At 37.9% G+C, this 20,677-nt stretch overlaps 1 protein-coding gene across 4 annotated transcripts; it reads right to left on the bottom strand.

Moving 5' to 3' along the window:
* Positions 1 to 3,485: 3,485 nt before the first annotated feature.
* On the bottom strand, positions 3,486 to 18,919 carry SURF1_1 (Surfeit locus protein 1). Of its 4 annotated transcripts, XM_051212350.1 has the most exons (10): positions 18,466 to 18,919; positions 15,703 to 15,827; positions 14,391 to 14,512; positions 14,106 to 14,345; positions 13,965 to 14,037; positions 11,764 to 11,811; positions 11,179 to 11,329; positions 9,445 to 9,526; positions 6,424 to 8,170; positions 3,486 to 3,754 (listed from the first exon to the last, which is right to left on the bottom strand). In XM_051212350.1, exons 2-9 carry the CDS (start codon positions 15,820 to 15,822, stop codon positions 8,116 to 8,118), a joined length of 891 nt encoding a protein of 296 aa, XP_051072528.1. In that variant the 5' UTR covers positions 15,823 to 15,827; positions 18,466 to 18,919; the 3' UTR covers positions 3,486 to 3,754; positions 6,424 to 8,115. The 4 variants fall into 4 exon arrangements, with proteins under 4 accessions (XP_051072528.1, XP_051072527.1, XP_051072530.1 ...); XM_051212352.1 differs by lacking the exons at positions 3,486 to 3,754; positions 18,466 to 18,919 and adding an exon at positions 18,085 to 18,164 and having other exon boundaries at positions 6,424 to 8,191; XM_051212351.1 differs by lacking the exons at positions 3,486 to 3,754; positions 18,466 to 18,919 and adding an exon at positions 18,085 to 18,164 and having other exon boundaries at positions 13,965 to 14,345.
* Positions 18,920 to 20,677: the final 1,758 nt, after the last annotated feature.

The raw sequence follows: 20,677 nt of genomic DNA, 5'->3' as shown, positions 1-20,677 counted from the left end.
CAATCGGCTGTTCAACTACTCGACGATTTACAACCTGTCCAGTTCAATTGGTGGTCTGACGACAATATCATTCGCGCGAATCATCAGTTTATGCAGTCGAGCGAATCTCCTGCAAACTGAAAACGATATTGTCGCCTCTATCCCAACACTGACAGCGTTTTTCATGGGTATCATTGACATGAGTCCAGAGTGACACTCTTGGTTTCTTATGTTCTTTTCGATATTTTTCTGTTCACTAATCGAACAAACACGCAGCATTCACCGTTTATCATCTTTTAGAGACTTCATCGTGCCACCTTTTGCTGTCGATTTGTAGCCTTCAACCCTTACTGACTGTAACAGCAGTCATCGACTTTTCAAACTGTGACTACAAGTTGGTCAATAGCTTCGCACAACGAAATCACGACCACTCTTCACTGTTATACTTCTGTACTTACGGTTAGTCTGTTAGATATAGGTATAACTAGAATTTGACACTAATTAATAGCTGTCAACGACACTGTCCGACTTACAACTTTAAACTAATGACAGTACAAATATGGATATCGATTGATAATACACTTATCCTACTATCGCTATAGCATCATTACTCTTGCGGCAGACTTAACGTTTGTCATCGGAGGAACTGAATTACTTTTCAAGGCTATATATTTCAGCGCGACTTGATAGAACAATAAAACGTTTTGTTCTTTTCATTATTTCTATGGTTAATCGCTTTACGTTTAACCAACGTCCTACTAACATATTATGACTCGCTGTTTCCCGACCAGTTTCTGCCGCCTCCTTTCCATTTGTTTTACAGATAAGCAATACCTGGAGAATTTATAATATTCGTTTGGCACTCTCTGGCGCGCGACTGCTCCCAACATGTTTGGTACCGATTCAAACGGCCGTTGAATCTGGTGGGGAGTATTGTAGGGCCAGTGAAATGTCACTGAGCCCTAGCCAAATCATCCGGCAGTTGGATCACTGAATGTCGAACAGATCATCGCTCCCTGCCAAGGTCATGTACAAGCAACGCGCATTAGTTAATCATACGCCATGGACTGGCCCATGCGGCAGTGGTCTTACTTTCGCCTGTATCTACCTTAACTAATATATTTCTGTAATAACGTCCTTTGTGTTGTACAGTCTTCAAAGTATCTATGGTACCTTGATACGTCAATGGGGTAGTCCACGTAAGGTGCTGACCACGAGGTGTGACTTCGACGTTAGTTGGTTCGTCACACTATTCACGTCTAACTCGAGTAGGCCTCCAATCATTTCGACATAGATCATCTACGTTGGTGATCTACACTGGTGAGCAAGACTTCGAATAACGCAGTCTATCACTATGATCTTTATTTTTGCATTCTATACTTATTCTTTTTCATTTTTATCATCGTCTATGTTAATCTATCACTGTGAACTTTCGTTGCTTCATGTCAATGTTGATTAGTATTTAAACTTAAATACTTAGTTCAATCGACAGAACTAACCAATCAACTACGATTATAATCCGCTATCGTGGTTCTTTAACAAGCATTAGCAGCATGTAAATGCTCCTGTGTAATATGTCTGTTAAAATATCAACCACTCGTGAGTATAGCCACAAGGCAACACGAACGCATATCTCTTTGTACCTTATCCACTGGTATAAATAAGACAAGATTAACTATCGACTATAAATTCATCTTTCTGCTTAACCACTATCCACTAGAATTTTTTTTTTTTTACCACTGCCTGCCTAATTTCCAATTGCTGAGTTCCATGGCCAAACAGAGGATACGAATGCTAGAAATTCACGGTGAGTTTGAACTATAAATTTCCTGCGATCTTAGATCTCGTTTAGACTGTTCGTCAGTCTACAACGCTGTGTTAATCGAAAAATTTAATCAACAGTACCTCGTACATAATCCAGATTCAAACTACTGCCTACTTCATTACTTAAAGGCAAGAGTAACCCAGGCGAGTTTCATAATTTCATTAGATTATTTCGTACTATATTTATGATGCGTGATAACATTTCGTAGTTGCTTTCACGTAAACTAGTCATATATTCTGTCACTGCCGTCAAGTTTTAGTCGAAATCATGTACATTTATGACTCGTTAGTCGACATACTGTGGTAAAACATATTGCATGTACACGAGCACGCTTAGTCCATGTCCCAAGTACACATGTTGTCGTACTTAATATGTCACTTAATGCTAGGTAATAAGCTCTTTGTATCATCCTTTTACGAAATGGCCACGTTACCTGGACCCTCTAAACCTTAGTTACATTGGTGGTTACCATTTTAATTAATGTTTATTATACCCCTTGTATTTGCTAATAATTCACACGGTAAATCATGGCTCGATTTCCTTATTACACAACAGTCGTTTTAATTCTATTTTCGGTTTATTTACATGCGATACGGGTTTGGAAAATATCTAAACGTCCTCGAAAATTCTCCACGAACCCAACCATAGTTTCGTATATGTTTTTATTCACACATCCAACTGTTACGCTAATCATACCTAAGCGAACGTTCAGTGCAACTGTCAATATACGTAAGAACGATGTTATTTAGACTTGACATTGTAACACATCTGAACTATTGTAGTTGTTCTACTTCGATGTCGTACTTCATTTTATGAAGTATTGTTTCCTCGTGGCTGTTATTTAACAGATGATTCCGGTACATCAATCGGCTGTTCAACTACTCGACGATTTACAACCTGTCCAGTTCAATTGGTGGTCTGACGACAATATCATTCGCGCGAATCATCAGTTTATGCAGTCGAGCGAATCTCCTGCAAACTGAAAACGATATTGTCGCCTCTATCCCAACACTGACAGCGTTTTTCATGGGTATCATTGACATGAGTCCAGAGTGACACTCTTGGTTTCTTATGTTCTTTTCGATATTTTTCTGTTCACTAATCGAACAAACACGCAGCATTCACCGTTTATCATCTTTTAGAGACTTCATCGTGCCACCTTTTGCTGTCGATTTGTAGCCTTCAACCCTTACTGACTGTAACAGCAGTCATCGACTTTTCAAACTGTGACTACAAGTTGGTCAATAGCTTCGCACAACGAAATCACGACCACTCTTCACTGTTATACTTCTGTACTTACGGTTAGTCTGTTAGATATAGGTATAACTAGAATTTGACACTAATTAATAGCTGTCAACAACACTGTCCGACTTACAACTTTAAACTAATGACAGTACAAATATGGATATCGATTGATAATACACTTATCCTACTATCGCTATAGCATCATTACTCTTGCGGCAGACTTAACGTTTGTCATCGGAGGAACTGAATTACTTTTCAAGGCTATATATTTCAGCGCGACTTGATAGAACAATAAAACGTTTTGTTCTTTTCATTATTTCTATGGTTAATCGCTTTACGTTTAACCAACGTCCTACTAACATATTATGACTCGCTGTTTCCCGACCAGTTTCTGCCGCCTCCTTTCCATTTGTTTTACAGATAAGCAATACCTGGAGAATTTATAATATTCGTTTGGCACTCTCTGGCGCGCGACTGCTCCCAACATGTTTGGTACCGATTCAAACGGCCGTTGAATCTGGTGGGGAGTATTGTAGGGCCAGTGAAATGTCACTGAGCCCTAGCCAAATCATCCGGCAGTTGGATCACTGAATGTCGAACAGATCATCGCTCCCTGCCAAGGTCATGTACAAGCAACGCGCATTAGTTAATCATACGCCATGGACTGGCCCATGCGGCAGTGGTCTTACTTTCGCCTGTATCTACCTTAACTAATATATTTCTGTAATAACGTCCTTTGTGTTGTACAGTCTTCAAAGTATCTATGGTACCTTGATACGTCAATGGGGGTAGTCCACGTAAGGTGCTGACCACGAGGTGTGACTTCGACGTTAGTTGGTTCGTCACACTATTCACGTCTAACTCGAGTAGGCCTCCAATCATTTCGACATAGATCATCTACGTTGGTGATCTACACTGGTGAGCAAGACTTCGAATAACGCAGTCTATCACTATGATCTTTATTTTTGCATTCTATACTTATTCTTTTTCATTTTTATCATCGTCTATGTTAATCTATCACTGTGAACTTTCGTTGCTTCATGTCAATGTTGATTAGTATTTAAACTTAAATACTTAGTTCAATCGACAGAACTAACCAATCAACTACGATTATAATCCGCTATCGTGGTTCTTTAACAAGCATTAGCAGCATGTAAATGCTCCTGTGTAATATGTCTGTTAAAATATCAACCACTCGTGAGTATAGCCACAAGGCAACACGAACGCATATCTCTTTGTACCTTATCCACTGGTATAAATAAGACAAGATTAACTATCGACTATAAATTCATCTTTCTGCTTAACCACTATCCACTAGAATTTTTTTTTTTTTTACCACTGCCTGCCTAATTTCCAATTGCTGAGTTCCATGGCCAAACAGAGGATACGAATGCTAGAAATTCACGGTGAGTTTGAACTATAAATTTCCTGCGATCTTAGATCTCGTTTAGACTGTTCGTCAGTCTACAACGCTGTGTTAATCGAAAAATTTAATCAACAGTACCTCGTACATAATCCAGATTCAAACTACTGCCTACTTCATTACTTAAAGGCAAGAGTAACCCAGGCGAGTTTCATAATTTCATTAGATTATTTCGTACTATATTTATGATGCGTGATAACATTTCGTAGTTGCTTTCACGTAAACTAGTCATATATTCTGTCACTGCCGTCAAGTTTTAGTCGAAATCATGTACATTTATGACTCGTTAGTCGACATACTGTGGTAAAACATATTGCATGTACACGAGCACGCTTAGTCCATGTCCCAAGTACACATGTTGTCGTACTTAATATGTCACTTAATGCTAGGTAATAAGCTCTTTGTATCATCCTTTTACGAAATGGCCACGTTACCTGGACCCTCTAAACCTTAGTTACATTGGTGGTTACCATTTTAATTAATGTTTATTATACCCCTTGTATTTGCTAATAATTCACACGGTAAATCATGGCTCGATTTCCTTATTACACAACAGTCGTTTTAATTCTATTTTCGGTTTATTTACATGCGATACGGGTTTGGAAAATATCTAAACGTCCTCGAAAATTCTCCACGAACCCAACCATAGTTTCGTATATGTTTTTATTCACACATCCAACTGTTACGCTAATCATACCTAAGCGAACGTTCAGTGCAACTGTCAATATACGTAAGAACGATGTTATTTAGACTTGACATTGTAACACATCTGAACTATTGTAGTTGTTCTACTTCGATGTCGTACTTCATTTTATGAAGTATTGTTTCCTCGTGGCTGTTATTTAACAGATGATTCCGGTACATCAATCGGCTGTTCAACTACTCGACGATTTACAACCTGTCCAGTTCAATTGGTGGTCTGACGACAATATCATTCGCGCGAATCATCAGTTTATGCAGTCGAGCGAATCTCCTGCAAACTGAAAACGATATTGTCGCCTCTATCCCAACACTGACAGCGTTTTTCATGGGTATCATTGACATGAGTCCAGAGTGACACTCTTGGTTTCTTATGTTCTTTTCGATATTTTTCTGTTCACTAATCGAACAAACACGCAGCATTCACCGTTTATCATCTTTTAGAGACTTCATCGTGCCACCTTTTGCTGTCGATTTGTAGCCTTCAACCCTTACTGACTGTAACAGCAGTCATCGACTTTTCAAACTGTGACTACAAGTTGGTCAATAGCTTCGCACAACGAAATCACGACCACTCTTCACTGTTATACTTCTGTACTTACGGTTAGTCTGTTAGATATAGGTATAACTAGAATTTGACACTAATTAATAGCTGTCAACAACACTGTCCGACTTACAACTTTAAACTAATGACAGTACAAATATGGATATCGATTGATAATACACTTATCCTACTATCGCTATAGCATCATTACTCTTGCGGCAGACTTAACGTTTGTCATCGGAGGAACTGAATTACTTTTCAAGGCTATATATTTCAGCGCGACTTGATAGAACAATAAAACGTTTTGTTCTTTTCATTATTTCTATGGTTAATCGCTTTACGTTTAACCAACGTCCTACTAACATATTATGACTCGCTGTTTCCCGACCAGTTTCTGCCGCCTCCTTTCCATTTGTTTTACAGATAAGCAATACCTGGAGAATTTATAATATTCGTTTGGCACTCTCTGGCGCGCGACTGCTCCCAACATGTTTGGTACCGATTCAAACGGCCGTTGAATCTGGTGGGGAGTATTGTAGGGCCAGTGAAATGTCACTGAGCCCTAGCCAAATCATCCGGCAGTTGGATCACTGAATGTCGAACAGATCATCGCTCCCTGCCAAGGTCATGTACAAGCAACGCGCATTAGTTAATCATACGCCATGGACTGGCCCATGCGGCAGTGGTCTTACTTTCGCCTGTATCTACCTTAACTAATATATTTCTGTAATAACGTCCTTTGTGTTGTACAGTCTTCAAAGTATCTATGGTACCTTGATACGTCAATGGGGGTAGTCCACGTAAGGTGCTGACCACGAGGTGTGACTTCGACGTTAGTTGGTTCGTCACACTATTCACGTCTAACTCGAGTAGGCCTCCAATCATTTCGACATAGATCATCTACGTTGGTGATCTACAGTCTAAGAATTCCCAGGCCTATCTCAAAGTTAATAAAGGATTTCTTGCTAGTTCGTGGACAGAAAGTAAAGACCTTTTCCAAGTATTCTTCCTATAAACCAGCACTTGGTGAAGTACTGCAAAACTGCCCTGAGTTCTCTACTATTTATACTGTATGAGAAGTGAACTCCCAAGTATGATTTAACCCTCGATGCTACTTGACGCTGACGCAGAAAGTTGGAGATAACAGGAGACACAGATGCGTGAGTACTGAAGGGGGTACTAGATGTTCTAATTAGCTGGGCTAAAAAATGACTGATACTTATGAGCGTGGCTACATGCATCTACGTGAACATAAGGAACACAAAATTAAGTAGGTGGAGCATAGAGGAAGAGTCAGGACCTGTATTCCGACCTCAAAACGATCTTGGGGTAACAGTGAGTTATCATCTTAAGACAATGGACCACTGCCGTACGGCTGTAGGTGAGAAGTTCGGAACCATATGGGCTTGGAGACGGACAATAACCAAGTTAGACACTAATATGTTCCAATACAATGTACACAAACTTGAAAACTGAGTCCAGGCTGCAAGTTCTGTTTAAAAAGTGGCTCCGATATCTTAGGAGAAATTGAGGAAGCAGCTAATCATGCAATTCCAGGATTTATTATACACAGAACGGCACGACAAGTTAGACATATTTACTCCGTTCTACCGCAAACTAAGGGGCTATCTGATTTTGATGCATAGAATACTTGGATGTGATTAGGAACCTGACATATTCTCTCCTTCTCTTCCCACCAGGTCAGGACAACTCAGAGGACATAGCAGGCGAGTGCTATAGCCAACAACGAACAAAATACCCGTGACATTCAGGTTCTCACACCGAGTCATTAATTCTTGGAACCTGTTACTGGAAGAAGTGGTGTCCACTCATTTGACTGACTCATTCAAGGAAAGACTAGACTCAGAAGCTGACTAGTAAAGGACTAATACAGGCTATCGGTCTTCTAACCTGAAATCTTATCTCCACAATCAAGCGCACTTCCTATTCTTGATTGAGATGAGACAATTACTTGTTTCTATCCTGTTTTTGTTACTGTGTCATGTTTTGTTAATTACTTTAGTTTTTTATTTACTCAGCCCGTAGTATCTCGTCATATCAATTTCACCGTGCTTAGGTATGTGCAATCGGGAGAACACTTCACAATCTCGGACAGCAGTGGCATACATCGGAAAAGATGAAAACAGAAGATTGATAAGAAGAATACTAGAAATAAGATTTCGTGATGATCAGGGTCTTATTGAGTTATGTTGGAGGTACGTGGATGAGTGACACTTTTAATTAGCGCATTTACACATATACTGTATGAGATATTGCTGTAGACAACGAATTAAATAACCATAAATACAAGGGATAAGCAAACGAGTGGATTGTCTTGTCTGGATATCTAAACTATATTTGTATGTACAAAATAATTCTTTTTTTCTTTTATTTGTCCAGTTAAAAAATGAAAAAGTATATCCACATTCCCAGACCGATGGTGCCCAATGAGAACCTAGAAAAGAAGAGGTTCTTCCTATTAATGGATGAAATATGGAGATACGTTTGAAGGTGAATAGGTGAATGAAAATCAAGAAATTATTGAAGAGAAAGTTACTAGATCAATCCATTATTCCTAGTTTAATTTTACTATTAAGCCACTTCGCATGATACAGTAAATTTTTAGTGATAATTGAAGTCATGATCAAACCGAAGTATAATCGGCTCTCTTAATGTCTGAAATTACACATATACAGCATCATCATAAATTAAGTATTATACTGTAATAACACAGAAAATGGCAAACAACTGTTTCAGAATTTAGTATACGTTTTTACACGGCCTAAGACCCTACAGGCTAGCAACTTTTCATATCTTCAAAGGTCAAATAGTCTCTGGCCTACGACAGCTCATGTAAACGAACGGTTAGTACCAACTCTTTGTTGTCGAAGTTCTCCAAACTGTAAATACTTCATCGGCCGAAATACACTCTTGTAAAGAGCATACCACCAATCAAAACTATAAAAAAGAACAAACTGAACTTATAAAAGCCTGCAAAATGGCACGAAATTTGTAGGAAAAGTCTTTAAAATAACGCTACTATTATTTTCATTATCACATTTAATTAGGTGTATAATCATGAACTGAATTAAATTTTCCAATTACATCTGAGTCTAATCATTGATTGGCATCCTGTAAATACACATATCAAAGTTGATAGTCGTGGAGACTGTCAACTCTGATACCTGCTTGTAAGATGCTATCTCGAAGTCAAGATCGACTACGTACACCATACGAATGTGTCATCTTACATCCGGTGTATAAATTATTTTGTTTATAAGTTCGTTGAGCAGTATGGAGAAGCTTAATTTGTAGTTTTTCATAGTGGAATAAACGATGAACGCAAAATATTTAACACGATATTTATTTCTATAAATCACATCATCACTGATTGTTTCGGAATGAGGAGAAATCCCTTAGTCGCATAGCATAAGGTGTGGAAACCTGGATTGATTCGCATTTGAATTAGATCCTGTGTTGTTTATGACAAATTGACTAACTGAATATAATTATTAGAGGGGCGACATAGTGGTTAAACTACTCAGCTCTCAATTAACAGACCATAGATCTAAACCCCATTCTGCTTACTTCATTCTAGACAGCTCTTATGCAAATAATATGGTTCAAAGTCGAGTAACAAAGACTATACTTGATAAAAAGGCAACACGAGGTAGTAATAAAACATTCCAAAAATACAATATTAGAAAAGAAAATCACATTGGAGCTTACCAAGTGAAAATATACGATGCATGTTCATTTCGTAAAACAACTCGAGTTTGTCCACCGATTGGCCCACCAACAGTACTAGACTCTAAAAAGTATATGAATATAAAAAACTATTCCAATCTTTCGTTTTGAATAGAAGGAAAATTTTATTATCAATATTTTCAGTTATTTTACACAACTATGTATGGAAATTGTCATATTGTCTTTGTAAAATACAGTAAGATATATATACCAAGTGAGGCTAGTGAACCATTCTAACCTTATGTCTTTGTTTGTTTAAGTGGAATTGTATTAATAAACTAATTTTTACGAATATCAGTCACTTCTTTACTCTCAACATTTGCTTATAAAGTTGATACTATGGTTGAAAACACTTTGGACATTATGCATTAGTCTAATGATCAAAATGAGTATGATTAACAGTGAATAAACGATAGAGGTTGCATTAAACAAAACTCATTTTTACACATTTATGATTTTTATTGTCAGTAAACACAGAGTTCGTAAGCATTAATTCAAATTGGAAGCTATCATTCATGATGGATTGATATCAATTAAAGAACAATTGGAAAGCAAGACCTAGTAGATAAATAATTTGTCCTTATTTTGGATTCTATTAATTTGAGTTCAGGATCCTATAAATGATCAGAAGCAGAAATTCTAAGTTTTTTTCGAGGCCTCTGAGTTTGTATATTACTCGACCAACATAGAATGTCGACTTTTGTCATCGTTTGCGATGAATTATTTTTAATAATATTAATATTAATAATAGCCTAGTAAAGTGACGAAATAAACTATGCCAATGTTGTATAAAACAAGTTTTAAAAAGCACAGACGGTGAACGACCTTTGAGCGGCGCCAAAGTGACCTTGAAAGTGTCAACCTACTTACTAGGACTAAATGGTTATAATGCAGTTTGAAGATTAAGCATTATGATTTACAGTTGATGGTTAGGCTTAGAAATTAGATCCACGGTTTTTCATCACGAACTGACATCAGCTAAAATCCCAAAACGCTATTTGGCCAAATGGGTGAGTGAATTTCGCACAAAAATCCAAGACATGTTATCCTAAATCTGATTGATTCGTCTACAATTTTTGTCTCGCCACTAACAATACTGATGGTCAATTAACCGTTTAGCATATTTGTCTGCTGATCACAGTAACAGTTCAAATAGATCCTAGGTTTTACACATTTTACTTTCTCAACCAGCTGTCTTTTGGCAGTTGGGATTATGTAACTAACGACATTCATTTCCGATTCCTAGAAACTTGTCACTACACACTTTCCAGTTCTCTCTTATGATATAATCATATCGTTAACCTTCAAAATAATTAACTGTAAGTACGATTTTTATAGTTATCTCAAATTTATTACCATTTTTCTCTTATTAGTCTATCTCAGAGTGGTTTCCTAACTTAATTAATACCTTCCCATAAATGGGATAGGAAATATATAAATGGGAAAAAACGACGAAATAAATTCGGAACATTATGTTATGGGATTTTTATCCAGTACTGCTCGATTTTGAGTGATTATCTAGATCGGTTCCTGATCTAAACCATGTTCTAGCCTTACTGATATTTATAGAAGGAAATGAAAACTGTATGGAAAATAAAAATCTGAAACTTAGAAAATGTTTATCCCTAATATTTCATTATTTTTAAATAAATAAAAAATCATTAGGATGAATTTACATTTTATAAAAGGAAAACAAAATTACCGTTCATCACTTACCATAATCAGCATCAAGGAAAATCGGTAATGTTTTCAAATCATTAGACATTTGATCGATTTGTCGACAAGAATAACGAATATGTGGATTTTGATTTTCATAATCCAGACAAGTAAGAGGTTGAATCTTTGAACCGAATATACGAATTGGTGCCTAAGAAAAGTATTAGGTTATTAAAACAAAACAAAAAATTGACGTAATTGAGTCACGAAGCTTTTTCCCAACTTCTTTTACAACTATTAGGCAAAGTGGAGTGCGCTAACAAGTACAACAGGCCAGTACCCATATTAAAAATTAGTTGATCAAAATCTGATCAGCACTAAATAGTAGAGAACATTAACACTGACTAATATCCCATAATACTAAACAATTATAAAAGAGATCTTATTAGGTGTGTACATTATATAAATGAACCTAATAGTTGAAATGTTACTGATGTTCGCACATTAAAAGTTATTAAGTGAAACAAAAAAAACAGGGAATAAACTTTTGAGCGTTTGATACAGTAATTTAAGTCTGTCAGATAATATCATGGAGTTTAAAACAGCAGTTGATGGGCCTACATATTATATATATAGTAAAATTACCTTTTCTTGATACCGTATATAACCTGACAGTTCTACGACACCCTTTACCTAAAATTTATGAAAAAATACATATGTATCACAATAAGTAAATAATGAATTTTCTTTTCAATGAATGTACTTTAGCTTATAATACAGAGTTCTGAACATAACAGTAAATAAAAGCAACATACCTTACGAAGTGAGGATAATAGATAAAGAAATAGTGAGTGTTAATAGGACATATTCTTAACTGTCCCGTGTTCTGATCACGTCCCAAATCGTGATATACTGACTAGTTCATTTTCAACTAAATAACGCTAGACAGTAGGAAAACTAATTGTCTGTAGGAAAACTAAATATAGATTTAATGGGTACTGTTTAGCTAACAAATCCTACTTTTTTGAACTCATTAGGAACGCATACTAATGAACTCAAGCAGGATCAAACCAAAAAACCTATGGAAATTAAGTCGGGTATGATATCGCTTAATGAAAATCCAGTGTTATATCTCCAATCGCAGTCAATAGCATGTAATATATGATGTTTATTCAATTGGGATCATGAACCGATTGATGTTAGACCACCATTAAAAACATAGAAGCACTGGACGGCCGTTTCGTCCTATTTTGGGACTCCTCAACAGTGCGCATCCACGATCCCGCTCACGGGATTCAAACCCAGAGCCTTCTGCCTCGCGCGCGAACGCTTAACCTCCAAACCACTGAGCCGGCATCCAACGGTGTTAACGCCTAACCCCAACCAATCCACGAAATTGCGCGACCATCTTTCAATATTCTAAGGTAGATACCTGTATCTACCCAACACGAATTAGCTCCACTGGTCACGACGAGGGCCCTTGGTTCGAATCCCGTGTGGATGAGCGCTGCCGTTCAGTGCTTCCAGATTTTCAATGGTGGTCTAACATCGATCGGTTTATGATCTCAATGAAAAACCTAATAATCTCTACCATCTCAATCTTCACAACCCCATACTTGATATTTATTCAATGTCGTATACCAGACGTGGTTAGCTTATTAGCTCCTACTTAATTATTAACTCATTCAGAAACTATTTGGGGGCTAATCATTGTTAAGGATACGACTATTGTTTCAAGGTTTGATAAAACTTTAAGGGATTATGGGTGCACAATGCTGAAGCGTTTTAAATTAGAGCGAAATATTTCTATGCTTTGTAATAATTTAATAATTGGCGTCAATTATTGGAGGAAATGATCCTAAAACTATAAATATTCATGACGCGATGAAAAATGATGACTACCAAAAACTCAACTCTCCACCATATTATAACGCAATCCGTCAAAGCAGGCTGGCATCAGTGCTTGAAGTCACTAACTTCTAGTCTGAGCCATGTTGGTAGATGCAGACTACTTGGTTGGGGTACGCGTGACTATCGTAAACAATGGTTGTAGACTCTTAGTGACATGGCTCAGAATCCATCATAATGGCGTCGGTGTATACACCCTCTGTCTCCCTTTAAACCAAGAGATTAAAATCGCTTCATATCTTTCTTTCTACGAACTAATTCTTTCTTCCTGTACTATATCCTTATTGCAATCTTTTATATATTACCACTTCTGAATTAACTACTTTTATGAATCCAGTGTTCATCTTGTTGTGTTAATGAGGTATGGCAACTTGGACCGATTCATATATGTGCCTGGTCCTACGTTGTAGCTGACTGACTGTCAAGGCAGGCTAAAGTGAAGGGACATTGATTGTTTAGTGACCTTTATTTTCAGAATTTATCATTTAATTGAGAAATGACAGAGCTTATGGGCATACTACTTTGATCAAGTACTATGTACATGGATGTTAGTTTTAATTAACTTGTACATCAATTCGCATGGTTACTCATTCAGTAAATAGTTTTTTAATCTACCTGATTGGGAGTTGAGGATCAATGTCGTGAGTAAATTGACAAACTAACCATCTAAATTATTTCAGTATTTTAGTAAAAATGATTGAGCCATTATAATATTGAAAAATGAGACTCTAGATCGACGAACCACGAATTCACTCAGTGTATACAAAGTGAAAAGCTTTTGAAAATTAGTCTAACCTGAAATTAGAATAAAACTGATGAAGGTCAATAAATCTGTTACGTTGGGTTAACAGAAAGGCAGGGAAAAAGTAGCAAACTGAATTACACTTTGTTAGTAAACTGCCATGAAGAAATAAATTCTTAGACTAATCATTAATTACCTGACCATTAGGTCGAATGGTAGGATCACGTGCACCATATGGGACCCATCCACGGTTTACTAATATGGAGGTTCTAAAACAGATGTCAATTAACTAATCAGAAAGATAGGGAATCGATTCCCCAAAAGTTCATTTTTTTACCCAGGTCTATCTTCTAAGAAAAATGGTGTTACGATAAAATAACCAGAAGCAGATGGACGAGCCATATTCGCCTGCATATACTTGTTTGGTGATCTCACTACCCATTCGCTTCCATAGCCTTTAGAAGGTATAAAATCTTCAATCAATGAGCGTGGTCCAATTACTACTTCTCGTGAATGATCGAAACAACCTCGAACCGAGATATGAGTGAACTCAGGAAGCTGAATGCTAGAGTCAACACTAAAATTGCGAAAATATGATTACATTTAAAAGAGAAAAACAAACTTCTTAGGCAATTGAATAGGCTTAGCAGGAATCCTTGCGTTTAGTTTTCCAATCAAATCAATTTTCCACCTTCTTCTATGTATCTGCCAATATCCTAAAGCGAATGCAGTAGCTGGAAGGACCTGAAACAAATTGTCAAAAAATCACAAATATATAATGGGACTTTCTAAAATCTAGCATACACACCTTTCGTATACAACAATTTACAGGAAAGAGAACACAACACTTCTTGTAAGGTTACATATATACAGGACTACTAAAAGATGCATAGTTTTTGTGAGTAATACAGTAAAGAATTTAGTGATCACATGTAGAATTAGTTGTCCAGCTATGAGGCAAATTTTTGTAGTGAGAGTCAATAACATTGTCTGATTGTCTTGATCGAATCACGTAATGGGTGTTAATACATGGTTTGATGGTCAAGAGTCAAGCATGGATTTTTGATTTAATGGCTTAACTTCCGGTCATCTCAAAATTATTTGGGCTACGCAACTAAGTACAATACTAGGTTTAACTAGATACAATTGACCGAGAAGCAGCAGGAACGATGACGAAATGCATGTAAGGTAATGGAGAAGATTTGTAGCTCAGGTGGATGATTTTGGTGGAGTTTTGTTCAAACCATCCAGCTCAGAGAACAAAACTCCACCAAAAGCATGTAAGGTAAACTCAGAAAATAGACTTAAATATGATTATTGGGGTTGAATACTTTCACTTCCAGAATCAGGTGTGTGGACTGATTTGCTCAACTTATCCTCTCTAAAAAGCAAATAACTAATGGCTGGACAGTTACTCATCAGTACTAAAACGTTAAATATAGCTCTCGAGAATTATTTTGCTGACTCAGACCAAAACGAGTAAGAGTGAACTGCTCTTCTTAACATAGTATAACAACCAGTGATTTTATGAACAGACGCACTATCTCGATTTGAGTTTCCTCGGTCATTTTCTAACCTAACTTCTTAAGCCATGTTACACAGCCCTAAGTTGAACGAACCTTTCGCAGCAGCACTGAAATTTTATCAGTCAACAAAGCAAGAGAATTATAACTCCAAAAAGACCTAAATAGGTTGATGCACCTAAGTGCTCGGTCATGATCTGTGTATCAGACAAGAGAAAATATCTTTGTTTGTGAAGAAATACAGAATCTTGATCGATCAGACTGTTTGCCAGTCGTTTCCATTTACATACAAATATACATATTTCAGATGTTTATTGATACATTTACGAATAAAAGCTGAGAAAATATGAGCATACAAATCCTTAACTACACAAAAAACAAATCATTATCTTGTAAACAGTAATAACATACCAACAAGGAATAAGTGACCCACGTACGTCGTTTCTTCGAACTAGTTGGAAGCATACTATGATATGAATGACGACAGCTAGTGAAAGCATAAGCCAGTCTTATTGGTTTAAGAGAAAACATGAGTGCTGAAACATAATGGTAAATGACTGGTTATACGTGACAAACCACAAAAATTTTATGACATCGAATAGCAATGAAAATGTTTGCATGATAGGTTACCTTAGGTGGAGCGATACATTAGTTATTAAGTCACATGCTACAGCCCCACGCCACCTACTCTAGGTTAGACAACTGGGTAGCATCATTAGCTTCCATAATTAGAATCTGAATTAAAACAGAGTACGCGGACCTCTACTTGGTAAATAATTTAGTGAAAAACAAGGTCGTTGTGAGGACTACAATTGTGAAGATTTCCTGTTTTGATTAGACAAAACCCTGACTGTCAAAATCGATGAATAGCAAAGTAGTTGACAGATGAATGCAATGATATAGTGTGACCGGGTGACGGCTGCTCACAAGACTGCATAATTGGCTTAGGCCCCCGAATGATTAGAAATAAAAAAAGACCACTAGCCAGATGAATTTTTCTCATATAATAAAATAACATGCTAATAAATAGAATATGGACATAAAATTATTTATTTGAACACATAAATATTGGTACAAGAAGGCACCAAATACATATGCGCCCCAAAATGTCCTGGTATGGCCGAGAGTGGGGTGGGCTCGCCCTCCCTCTCGAAATGCTCTCACACGGTCACGCCTATACAGCATCTGTCAGGGAAGTCCTACTCACCGCCTTCTCGTGGCGGGGGTGTTGTTTACGAAAATGAGAGGACAAAAAGCGAATATCCGGCGCTTTAGCCGGATCTCAAACCAATGTTGCACATGGGCTCCAGTATCCTGCGGGAACAAATGGCGTATGAACCAATTTTTGGTAACCGGCTACCATGGGACTGCATCTCCTCACGATGCTCCACTGACTTGTGGATCAGACCTTCAGGTCGAAGGCTCGGGGTGTGGCCCCCTAAGGAAACCACCTGCTTCGGTCTGGGCACCCGGGCAGTATCACAGCCCACACACAATCATGATGAACTGTCTATTTATGGACATAAAATGAAAATAATAAAATGTCATAGGCTTTTAGGTCACTCATTCTTCAATCGACTAAGACCTGAATATTGTGTTTAATCTTTGAACATTGCATCACTGTAGGATATCTTCAGATCAGGAACATAGTCCCTAGGAATAGTGTACCCAGGCAATAGTTTCTGACATGAAAGTAATGGGCTTGAAATATAGGTTATTTCACAATCCGTTACAGGGTGAATTGAAACAGCAAGAAAGAGTAATTATATTGACTTTATCATCGGTAGTTGTGTTATTTACAAATTTTTGTTCATACCAAAGCGTCCAGTTAACTATTCGAATAAGAAGTTTTATATATACGTAGCAGAAACAGAAATATAAGTTAAAATACACGGTAAGCATTTAGCAAAACGGGTAGCCGGATAGCAATGACAAAAAGGAAAGATACTTTAGAAACTTTGGAGTTTCACTGAAACAGAAACTTGAGAGTTACATCTTGGGTCCACCCACCAGGATTATACAGTAATTTTGAGTCCCCATAGGCATAAAAACTAAATATAATGAGTGGTTGACATCCACTATGTTATGACATTTTACCGTACGCCGACTGAATTTTATACTCTTGGGTCATGCCACAGAAAAACAACTCCGGGTTTCTGACTGAGTTTACCCTAATGAATCCAAACACTCGACTACTGTAACCACAAATTGAATTGAGGCATAAAAACAGACTTATGTATTCTTACTGAACGTTCAGCGATATTGAGTCCTTGGTTCCTGAAAGTGAAATAAAGTTGGTTTTGAATTACAATGATTAATCATCTCGTTAATTAACGAGAAGCCGATAGCCACTTTACATGACTGTTGATTAAATTTCTTTCAGATACGAATCAACTTATATATGGCTACTAAGCTGTTAAATGTAACCTATAGCTAGGAGTTTGTGCTGGTGATGTCGTTCAGAAGAACGATGAAAGCTCCACGACCAAACCATCCAGCTAAGAGAACAAAACTCCATCAAAAGTAAACTAAAGCTGTTTACAGACTTTTATAATACAGGATAGAATGTTAGGATTAGGTATTAGGAGGTAGGTTGCAGTTTTTAGCGTATTTAGGCGAGAAGCAGACAGTTCTGTGTAAATTTAGGGGGAAAGTCGATAATTCAAAGTAAAATCAATGACATATCACTGCCTATGGCGACAAAAAGGGGAAATGTAGCACTATTTCCACACGGCACGCAACAAAAGTTTCTTTGGTTTGCTTAGGCATGAAGTACCTAAAGACTCAATCTACCTTAACAGCAGGTACATTTGGTAATTTAGCGTATACGCTAAATATATATGTACCGTTCAAATTCACATTTTTCAGTCTTCAGTTTTCAGTAATAAGGATAGGAAGTCTATTGACCTATATTAATCCTTGCAGTTTGTAATACTGTGGAGGTCCAATCTCGTTTTGAATATATTAACAGACGGTGCTGATATTACGTGTTCCGGTAGAGAGTTCCGGTAATTCACTACTCGGTGCGAGAAACGGAACTCCAGACGTAAACGGTTTGATCTCGGTTTTTGAACTTTCTTCGAATGTCCTCTCAAATGATCGGTTCTAGACGGATCGATATTTTTGTTGACTACGAACACTTTAGGAATCAGTTTTCATTTAGCAATAACATACAAGTTAGGAATATATCTCTGCACTTCAGATTTCGCTGTAACGTTCAACCTTTGGTAGGTCAGCGCTTAGCCTGAAGATACTTGTGTACCGGGTAGTATTATGAGAGGTTTTGGGAGAGAAAATAACAAGAGAGAAAGTGAAACATGGCTCACTTTAACATTAACCACATAGAATGCAGTTACATTCAATAATGAGAGCAATCCCGACATTTCCTAACTTATATAACAGCCGGTTGTGTGGAACCTTGTCAAAAGCATTGCTGAAATCAATATAGGCTACAGCTACAGGTATCTTTTGGTCCTTGAGAGCGCACCAGCTTTCACGAGTCACTAATAAGTTAGTGAGACAAGAGTAACGTATTCTGAAACCGTGCTGCTTCTCCGAAAGGATCCGGTTTTCATCGAGGTACTTAAACAGCTCCTTCCGAATAATCTTTTCTAAGATTTTAGCAACCACACTAGTTAGGCTAACGGGTCGATAATTCTCAGGTTTGTGTTTCGTACCTGTTTTGAAGACAGGACTTTCTATGGCGTTTTCGCAAACGATCCTGAGTTACAATAGGTTAGAGCATATACTTAAAGGGTTCGCAACGAAGTTAGATAATTTCTTCAGCAGCCTCGGATGTAATTCATCGGGCCCCGTGGATTTACCTATGTCAAGCTTGTTTAGTAGACCAAAGACATCGAGTTCTTTAATGGTCACGATATTCAGTGTATGTGTGGGGGGATCTGTATGCACTGACGGGAAAGGTGTGTAGCGGTAAATAAATCCCCAAAATAAATAGCTCTGTAAGTTTTCGACATTGGATGCTGACCATATGTTTTAGTGGACTCATCTAGCTGAAGGCGCTCGGTCAGGCATCCGCACCAGATCACGTGTGGTAACGCCGTGCTCAACATCAACCGCAATCGCTAGCCAGATTAGATCAGAGAATTCCGATATATTGGTAATCGCCAAATACACTCTTCCGATCTCCTCGACTCTGTCTTTTGATTTCTCTGGGTGGGAACGAAATATATTAGGTGTTACTGGTAGAAGCGTTGTCAAACACTGAATACCTGTGACATCATCATTGGTGAGCCCGACGTGATCTGGTACACCTAATTGCAACTGTGAGTCTGTTCCTTTTTGGGATTTTTATATATCATTGCCTTATTTTTTATTTTTTTAAAAACATTGTGATTTTTTTCTCGTGTCTTTTTCTTGGATATATATATATTTTCCCCTCGTTCATTATCGTACTTCATACTTCATCATGACTGAACAGACACCTAAAGTACTCAATCTTAAGACTTTGTCCCCACCTTCGTTTCAACTGATGCCTTTCTGGCCCGACAACATCGAAGCCTGGTTTCGCTACACAGAAGCCGACTTCCACGAGCACGGCGTGATCGACACACGTGCACAATTCCTCGCAGTAGTCAAGGCACTACTGCGCGAATTCAACAGGTACGTAACACCTGGTATGTTTACTAGTGATGTTTCCGATCCTTACGAAATCTTAAAACGCTCGATTCTTAAACGAGGAGACCTAACCGATCGACAAAGGTTAGATCAACTCTTCAATAACATCGACCTGCAACACGGTTCTGCGACGGACATGTTGCAACGGATGAGAGAGGTAATAGGCCCAAGAACTTTCGACGAAGGTCTATTCAAACAACTCTTCTTGTCAAAACTTCCCCAACAGGTGCAAGCAGTTCTGGTCTCGTTCCAGTACAACGCCTTAGACGAGCTAGCTGCATCTGCCGACCGCATTTTAGAAATTACGAAACCTTCTACTGCCGAGGTATTTTCAGTCAAAGAAAAACCTCAAACGACTCAGAATGACATAACCGAGTTATGTCATACACTCACGCGTTGTTGTAATCTTCGTACCGACCGTAAGAGATCGCGCACTCCACGTAGAAGCATTTCACGTAAGCGATCTGTCTCTAGACCACGAGAGACAGATAACCCCGACTGGTGCTGGTATCATAACCAGTATGGAAAGTTTTCCAGAAATTGCAGAAAACCCTGCAATTTTCCCAACACGAAACCGAGTGACTCGAAAAACAATTCGGGAGACTTCCAAGCCAGCACGCGTTAACGGCAACCGTAGCCGGCGAACAAAGCCGTCTGTTATTCGTCACAGATGTGACAACGAGAGTTCGCTACCTCGTCGACACTGGCGCAGAAGTTAGCGTTCTCCCAGCAAATCCTAACGACCGAC

This window comes from Schistosoma haematobium, chromosome ZW (genome assembly GCF_000699445.3).
Source record: "Schistosoma haematobium chromosome ZW, whole genome shotgun sequence".
NCBI classification, from domain to species: Eukaryota; Metazoa; Platyhelminthes; class Trematoda; order Strigeidida; family Schistosomatidae; genus Schistosoma; species Schistosoma haematobium.
Note: the sequence above shows the minus strand (reverse complement) of the source record. Positions and strands in the feature narration are given on the sequence as shown.